Consider the following 9,295-nt stretch of genomic DNA (forward strand, 5'->3'; position numbering starts at 1 on the left):
TAATACCTGCAGGGCCAGGTCTAGGTCGTCGTTTTGGTTCTGAACTTTGTCCCAGGCCTGCTTGAGGTCATCACCAAGCTCACACCACTTTCGGTCCTCCCCGCCCCCGGTTATCAGCCTGATGGGATCAGCTAGGGTCTGACCACCACGCAAGGTGAAGGGAAAGAGGGGTACAAGGATATTAGTAGATGATTACTTATGAATTCATATAATGACGAACATTAAAACATATACACAGAGAGATACATCGATAGATAGATAGATAGATAGATAGATAAGCCTAAAGTGTAACAGATGGAAAGACTGGTATGTATGGGCTACAGGTGCACGAATAGACAAACAAAATACTGATAAATGGATAAGTAGGTAGGAAGTTTATGTGAATATATAGGTGAAATATTAATATGATAACAATCCACCACTGCAATAACCAAAACCTGATATTAGCCTGCTATAATGGCTCTGCTGGAATTACGTGTACTATCTCTACAACTACTCGAAGTATAAATAGTAGTAGGCCTATAATTGTAGAAGCAATAGTAGCAGTAGTAGTAGTAGTAAAAGTAGCAGCAGTAGAAGTACTACGACTAGTAGTAGTAGTAGTAGTAATAGTAGCTGTAGTAGAAGTAGTAGTACCAGTATCAGTAGTAGTAGTAGTAGTAGTATCGGTAGTAGTAGTAGTAGTAGCAGCAGCAGTAGTTGTAATAGTAGTAGTAGTACGAGTAGTAGTAGTAATAGTAGTAGTAGTAGTAGCAGTAGTTGTCATGATATGACATATTTTGTATTTGTCACGTAATAATTTGTCTCATTGTACTACTGGTTATTGTGTAGCTCATGTAAGAAATTGATGTTATGGCAATGGTTACAAAAGAAGTGCAGCTTTAAAGACAAAAGCTTGCATCAAAATAACCATATAAGGAGATGTTGCGATGCACAATCAAAGTAAAAGAGAGTGATTTGGAATTAAATGTTTTAGGGATGAGTAAACCCTACATGACGTCAAAATACGAGGAAAGGGTAGGACCTATCCCTGGTAGTATGCCTCATACTATCTGGTATGTGGACGTCATTCACGACGTCAAACACAAGTTTCTAGCTAGGTCAAAACAGGACCACTTCAAAGAATTTTGGTTTCCGTGGACAGGAAGTGATGACGTCAAGCAGAGGCTTGACCAATGCAAAATGAGATACTCAGGAAAGTTTTGACAGACAGAAAACGCCAACCAATAAGAAAAGGGGGCAGGACTTCTATGAAAACTTTCTAGGAAGTCACTTGACTTCATTTAATTAATTTTACATGGAGACCTATGGTCCAACAAATGTATAAATATGCAGTGTTTGGGCACAAAATTCAGATGCCACATTATTTGCGGAACACTCAGGACCAGGCTACGGTACTTCGAGATTGCGAAGTTAGAGTAGCAGAGTGTTATTTGGAATCAGTGTGATTCAGGGATTGTTGCATTTCGGCTGGGACAGCCTGACCATCCAGCAGAGAATCTAGGAGGATTCGAGTGTAAACACCAACAACTGTTGTAAGTACACGATCATTTAATTGAAGTTGTTTATGCCTTGTAAGTTCCTATGTAATTCCCGATATTGCATTGTATGTGTGATGGTTGTATGTCAAACCGAATTTTAATTGCATTGTGAAAGAAATAGAGAATTAGAACAACGCTAAGATTTTAATGGGCTGATTAATCACCCCTATTCCACATTGAAAGATAATTATCCATGGTGAAACATTATTATGGAAATTATGTGTGGCTAATCAATGTTGATATGATGGAATATATAATCATATGTTTTGTTTAAGTTATATGAATAAGAATCAGGAATAACTAAAGACCACAAATTATAAGGGAGGTATCATGTTATTAAATTAACAGGGTGTTTAGGGTTCCAGGGAGAGAGCCACCGTTTAGGGTTCCAGCGAGGACCAAGTTTAGGGTTCCAGAGAGGACCAGAAGTAAGGGGAGACGACCCGCTACTTCAGGCAGGGCATCGTCTACAACCTAGAGCAACCAAGCACGGGAGCTTCTAGAATAAACCAACGAGCAGAGCAACCAAGCTCAAGATCAAGTGGAATTGGAAATCTGTATTCAAGTTTGTACCATGTTATTATAATTGTAAACGACCATAATTTGAGACGAGTATAATAAATCTTATTGCTTGTTACATTATAAGAACACTGTGTAATTGGCTACTTATTTCGAGGCACTGTAGTTGCACAAGTTGAAGGAGTTGATTGAGTGAATGGTCTGCTTAACAATCTGCTGCATTTAGAGAAAGTCAGCCTTTGACTATAGAAAAGATCCCAGTCGCAGGGAGGACTTTCGTTCCCCACATTCAGAGGAAAGTCCCCTGTGACAAGAATTGGTGGAGAACCCGGGCAGCAATTGTTAAAAGTTAATAACTAGACCAGTCAACTCATGTGCAACTGATAACTCGAAACAAGAAGCCAAAGGTTAGACCGCCAGTGGCCACTTGTCTGGCCAGTGAGAGTTAGGCTCAAGGTCCAGTGTCTTAAGGTCAGATTACATTGAGTGATTGTTGCTATAGTAACGTGACTGTACATTGCAATGGATGTGTATTCTGAACTCATAAAAGTGGGGAAGGAGGCAGGGCTGACAGGCAAGGAATTGGTCGATTTTGCTAGGGATGAAAAGGAGAAACTAGACTTGAAGGAAGAAAAGCTCAGAGAGGAGCAACAAAAGGAAAGAGATGAACGACAAAAGGAAAGAGAGGAACGACAAAAGGAAAGGGAACATTTGGAGAAAATAAAAGAGCTGGAGCTGCAAATCGCAGCAGCCAGACCTAGGAATGATTCCCCTAGTAATGGCATGAAAAAGGTGAAATTACCTCTTTTCAATGAGAAAACAGATGACTTAGATTCCTATCTATGCAGATTCGAGAGATATGCGGAAAGCATGGGATGGGCCAGAACTCAGTGGGCCCTACCCCTCAGTACACTGTTGACGGGCAAAGGCCTGGAAGTGTATTCCCGAATGCCGTCAGAACTTGCAAATGATTACGATGAATTAAAGGCTGCCTTACTCCAAAGGTATGAGTTGAACGAAGAGGGATTTAGAGCTAAATTCCGGAGCTCGCAGGTAGAGCCTGGCGAGACTCACAGTCAGTTAGCCGAGAGGCTGAAGCGCTATCTCTTGCGTTGGTTAGAGTTAGCTGGTTTTAGGGCTGAGTTTGATGACCTAATTCAATTGATGATAATGGATCAAATTTATGCCAGGAGCTCGAAAGAGCTGAAGCAGTTTGTTCGCGAGAGACATCCGACAAACTTAGATGAAATGACGAAGCTAGCGGATCAATACAGTCAAGCCCACCCCCATAAGGAACAAAAGAGCAACTCCTACAAAGACCAAAAGCGACCTGACAAGGGCCAAAGTCAGGGTCATTCGGCTTCCAAATTCAGTGGCCCACAAGGAAATAAGGGGTCAAGTGGTTGTTATGTTTGTGGGAAGGCAGGTCATTTGGCTCGAAACTGCCAGGCCAAAACGAATAGTCCGAGACTAAACCGGGCTGCTGCTTTGGATGAAATGAAGGGGTCTGAGGAGAAGACTAGTCAGGACCGAAAGGGGGCTGCCTGTATTGAGGCTAACACCGTTAGATATGAAACGGCAAGACAGCCGGGCTCGTATGTGAAGCTAGCTTCGGGGGATGAAATACCCCTTCTCGAGGCAGGATGCTCTTCGGGAGTCAGACCATCAGGTGTGAACATGCCTGTTCTTCAGGGAAAAGTAGAAGGGCATGTAGTGTCCGTTCTAAGGGACAGTGGCTGTAGTACAGCCGTGGTAAAGTCAGTGTTCGTTAGAACCCCTCAGATTGTTGCAGGGCAGAAGAAGAGGGTGGTTTTGATAGACGGGACTGTCAGAGAATTCCCCATTGCTAGGGTATGGGTAGACACGCCTTTCTACACTGGGGAAGTGGAAGCTCTGGTTATGGAAGACCCAATGTATGAGCTTATTTTGGGGAATATTCCCGGGGTCAGGGACCAAAATAATCCCGATCCACAGTGGTCACTTGATAGTGACGAGGTAGTGGTAGAGGAGGAAGAGATGGTAGAATCATCCGAGGGAGGGGCGGTAGAGACACGTGGCCAGAAGGCGCAAAGTGCGAAACCCCTCAAACCACTGCCGACAGCAAGTGCACTCTCACTCGCGACGAGTAAAGGTGAGTATGAAGCAGCGCAAAAGGCTGACCCGACGCTAGCGAAAGCTTGGCGAGCAGCGGAGAGTGGTCAGAAAACGACCACAAGCAAAGGAAATGAGAGCAAGTTTCTCGTGCATCGAGGCCTGCTCTATCGCGAATTCCAATCTACAAAATTGGAATATGGCAAGCCAGTTCGACAATTGGCCGTACCGAGCGCATACCGTGATGGATTAATGGCGCTTGCCCACGATGGCATAATGTCTGGGCACCTAAAAACACAGAAAACACTCGACCGATTACAGCAAAGCTTCTATTGGCCAGGTATGGGAGATGACGTCCGGCGATATTGCATATCATGTGATATCTGTCAGCGCACCGTGAATAAGGGGAGCGTGGGTCGCGTGCCGCTCGCGAGCATGCCGCTCATTGATACTCCGTTCAAGCGCGTGGCGATTGACCTCGTAGGACCTTTTGACCCCAAGACCGATCGTGGGAATCGGTATGTTTTGACGCTGGTCGATTATGCAACTCGCTACCCAGAAGCTATTGCATTACCGAGCATTGAAACCGAGCGAGTGGCTGAGGCGCTTGTCGAGATGTTTAGCCGCTTAGGTTTGCCAGACGAGATTCTCTCTGATAGAGGGGCGCAGTTCACTTCTGAGCTAATGAGGGAGTTAGGGCGTTTGCTGTCCGTAAAGCAGCTTAACACAACTCCGTACCATCCCATGTGCAATGGGTTGGTTGAGAGATTCAACGGAACTCTCAAAGCCATGCTGCGACGAATGAGTGCAGAGCGACCCAAAGATTGGGACCGTTATTTACCGGCATTGTTGTTCGCGTATCGGGAGGTACCACAAGCTAGCCTTAGCTTTAGTCCGTTTGAGCTACTGTATGGTAGGACTGTACGTGGACCTCTCTCCCTGATTAAGACAATCTGGGAAGCGGAAACAGTCGACGAAGAGGTCAAAACAACATACGAGTATGTTGTGGACCTACGAGCGAGACTCGAGGAGACTTGCAAAGTGGCGCATGAGGAGCTCAAGCGCGCATCGAAAAGATATGCCAAGTACTATGACGCAAAGGCGCGTGACAGGAAGTTTGAGGTTGGCGATAAAGTGCTCATTATGAGGCCAACGAGCGCAAGCAAACTCCTGATGCAATGGCAGGGACCGTATACGGTCACAGGCACACTAGGGCGATGTGATGTGAGAGTTGAGGTCAATGGCAAGGTCAAGACCTACCATGTTAACCTCTTGAAGAAGTATGTTGACCGTGCGCGAAGTAGGGACAATGGAGTCCAAGCGAATGCCATCTCCGTGGTCGAGGAGGAGGTCGAACCCGATCTCGACCGACCGTGCATAGGACTGCCCGCCTTATCGCAGAATGAGAGCGTGGCTGACGTGGTGATAGATGCGGAACTGACCGAGTCACAAGCAGCGCAGGTAACCGATCTGCTAAATCAGTTTGATGCGCAATTAACCGATGTACCAGGGCGAACAAACGCAATGGAATGCTCAGTGACACTTACTACCGCTGACCCCGTGGTAAGCAAGCCGTATCCCCTACCACAATCTATGCAAGCTGCGGTAAAAGCAGAATTGAGCGAAATGCTGAAGATGGGCGTGATAGAGAAATCACGATCCAAGTACGCGTCACCGATCGTACTAGTGAAAAAGAAGGACGGAAGTAACAGATTTTGCGTCGACTACCGCAAATTGAATGCTATAACTGTGTTTGACCCAGAACCTATTCCGATTGCTGACACTCTCCTAGCGAAGCTGTCAAGAGGTAAGTACTTTTCGAAGTTCGACCTCAGCAAGGGGTATTGGCAGATACCCATGGCCGAGTCTGATAAGGAGAAAACAGCATTTGTCACCGCTGAAGGCCTGTTTCACTTCACCGTGCTGCCATTTGGTATGGTGAATGCACCAGCCACCTTCTCACGGCTGATGCGAGAAGTGCTGTTTGGACTCGACAATGTAGTGAACTACATCGACGATATCCTTGTGTTCTCCGAGACCTGGGAAGAACACTTGGATTCCTTGCAAGCTGTACTCTCGAGGCTTGCAGATGCTGGGTTAACCGCGAAGCCAAGTAAATGTCATGTGGGCTTCAAGACGCTCGACTTTCTAGGGCATGTCGTAGGTGGCGGCACGCTGAAGCCTCACCCCGAGAAAGTAGAGCAGATCTTGCAGGCGGAAGTGCCGCAAACAAAGCGGGAGGTACGCGCGTTTCTAGGGCTAGCTGGGTATTACCGCAAGTTCATACCCAACTTCGCAGCTATCGCCGCACCGCTGTCGGACTTAACAAAGAAAGACAGAGCCAACCGCGTAGACTGGGGACCCCTGGAAGAGCAGGCGTTCAACACGCTGAAGTCCCGACTGACTTCATCCCCCATACTCCATCTTCCAGACCATGAATCCCCGTTCATACTTGCGACTGACGCGTCTGACGTAGGCATTGGCGCAGTACTCATGCAGCGCGTAGAGGGAGAGAAGTTCCCTATCGCATACATCAGCCGGAAGTTGTCAGACACAGAGCGACGGTATGCCGTCATAGAGCGAGAGTGCCTCGCAATTGCATGGGCAGTAAAAAAGTTCGATGTTTACCTATATGGGAGAGAGTTTGAACTTGAGGTGGATCATCGTCCCCTCATGTACATTGCCAAGGCTAAGTTGCAAAACAACCGAGTCTTGCGCTGGGCACTTGCCCTCCAATCCTACCGCTACCACGTGACCGCTGTCAAGGGAACAGATAACGTTGGGGCAGACTTCCTTAGCCGATGTCCAGAGTAAGAGGGGCAGGTTTACCCATATCAAGGGGATTATCGAATGTTGATATTGTCATGTGTATGTACGGACAAATTAGTTTCATACGTGAAAATACTATTGTAGATAGCAGTACTATCTTGAAATGGGGGGTTGTGTCATGATATGACATATTTTGTATTTGTCACGTAATAATTTGTCTCATTGTACTACTGGTTATTGTGTAGCTCATGTAAGAAATTGATGTTATGGCAATGGTTACAAAAGAAGTGCAGCTTTAAAGACAAAAGCTTGCATCAAAATAACCATATAAGGAGATGTTGCGATGCACAATCAAAGTAAAAGAGAGTGATTTGGAATTAAATGTTTTAGGGATGAGTAAACCCTACATGACGTCAAAATACGAGGAAAGGGTATCCCTGGTAGTATGCCTCATACTATCTGGTATGTGGACGTCATTCACGACGTCAAACACAAGTTTCTAGCTAGGTCAAAACAGGACCACTTCAAAGAATTTTGGTTTCCGTGGACAGGAAGTGATGACGTCAAGCAGAGGCTTGACCAATGCAAAATGAGATACTCAGGAAAGTTTTGACAGACAGAAAACGCCAACCAATAAGAAAAGGGGGCAGGACTTCTATGAAAACTTTCTAGGAAGTCACTTGACTTCATTTAATTAATTTTACATGGAGACCTATGGTCCAACAAATGTATAAATATGCAGTGTTTGGGCACAAAATTCAGATGCCACATTATTTGCGGAACACTCAGGACCAGGCTACGGTACTTCGAGATTGCGAAGTTAGAGTAGCAGAGTGTTATTTGGAATCAGTGTGATTCAGGGATTGTTGCATTTCGGCTGGGACAGCCTGACCATCCAGCAGAGAATCTAGGAGGATTCGAGTGTAAACACCAACAACTGTTGTAAGTACACGATCATTTAATTGAAGTTGTTTATGCCTTGTAAGTTCCTATGTAATTCCCGATATTGCATTGTATGTGTGATGGTTGTATGTCAAACCGAATTTTAATTGCATTGTGAAAGAAATAGAGAATTAGAACAACGCTAAGATTTTAATGGGCTGATTAATCACCCCTATTCCACATTGAAAGATAATTATCCATGGTGAAACATTATTATGGAAATTATGTGTGGCTAATCAATGTTGATATGATGGAATATATAATCATATGTTTTGTTTAAGTTATATGAATAAGAATCAGGAATAACTAAAGACCACAAATTATAAGGGAGGTATCATGTTATTAAATTAACAGGGTGTTTAGGGTTCCAGGGAGAGAGCCACCGTTTAGGGTTCCAGCGAGGACCAAGTTTAGGGTTCCAGAGAGGACCAGAAGTAAGGGGAGACGACCCGCTACTTCAGGCAGGGCATCGTCTACAACCCAGAGCAACCAAGCACGGGAGCTTCTAGAATAAACCAACGAGCAGAGCAACCAAGCTCAAGATCAAGTGGAATTGGAAATCTGTATTCAAGTTTGTACCATGTTATTATAATTGTAAACGACCATAATTTGAGACGAGTATAATAAATCTTATTGCTTGTTACATTATAAGAACACTGTGTAATTGGCTACTTATTTCGAGGCACTGTAGTTGCACAAGTTGAAGGAGTTGATTGAGTGAATGGTCTGCTTAACAATCTGCTGCATTTAGAGAAAGTCAGCCTTTGACTATAGAAAAGATCCCAGTCGCAGGGAGGACTTTCGTTCCCCACATTCAGAGGAAAGTCCCCTGTGACAGTAGTTGTTGTTTTGGTACGAGAAGTAGTTGCAGCAGAAGTCCTATGAAGGAAAGAATGATCATAACATTTCGGTCTATCTCACCTTCAGCCTCCTTTGGAGCTCAGTCTTGAGCCCCCGGAACCTTGCGCGCCACGTGTCTCTACACTTGACGCGCCAGGTGTCGATCTCGGAGCGAGCCTCCCGCAGTTTCTCCGCCGCCTCCTCTGGGGTAGACTCCTCCGTCGCACCGCTGATGGTGCTAGCTGCGCTGATCATGGCCTGGAGACATAGAGAATAGTAATAAGATAAAGATGATCTTGAAAACAGCGAGAGCAATCCTCTAATGATAGTTATACTAAATTTAATTTTATTCATGGTAAAATATGATAGTGTTAAAAAAAGAACACTTTGATATCTTGCAGCAGTCACACACATACAAACGACAAAAAAGGGTAGACCTGGGCCCCATTTCATAAAAAGATGATATGATAGCAACTCTTGGTGGGAAGTTAATTGTCATGGGAACGACAAGAATCCAGCCTCCTGATTGCATGGCCGTGTTATAGGAAGTTGGCATTCCAGCAGGAGTTGTCATCCTAATATCCTTTATGAAA

General features: G+C 44.9%; 1 protein-coding gene across 1 annotated transcript; it reads left to right on the plus strand.

Moving 5' to 3' along the window:
- The first annotated feature begins 2,930 nt into the window (after positions 1-2,930).
- On the plus strand, positions 2,931-6,965 carry LOC139720826 (uncharacterized). The gene has a single exon (XM_071632163.1). The coding sequence runs from the start codon at positions 2,931-2,933 to the stop codon at positions 6,963-6,965; it is 4,035 nt and encodes a 1,344-aa protein (XP_071488264.1).
- Positions 6,966-9,295: the final 2,330 nt, after the last annotated feature.

The sequence above is a fragment of the Diadema antillarum genome, unplaced genomic scaffold (assembly GCF_040938485.1).
Source record: "Diadema antillarum isolate AM-2024a unplaced genomic scaffold, OU_Dant_1.0 scf00000134, whole genome shotgun sequence".
NCBI lineage: Eukaryota > Metazoa > Echinodermata > Echinoidea > Diadematoida > Diadematidae > Diadema > Diadema antillarum.

Bases quoted from the DNA above. Each gene is read 5' to 3' on its own strand.
- LOC139720826 (XM_071632163.1), top strand. From the start codon at position 2,931: ATGGGATGGGCCAGAACTCAGTGGGCCCTACCCCTCAGTACACTGTTG.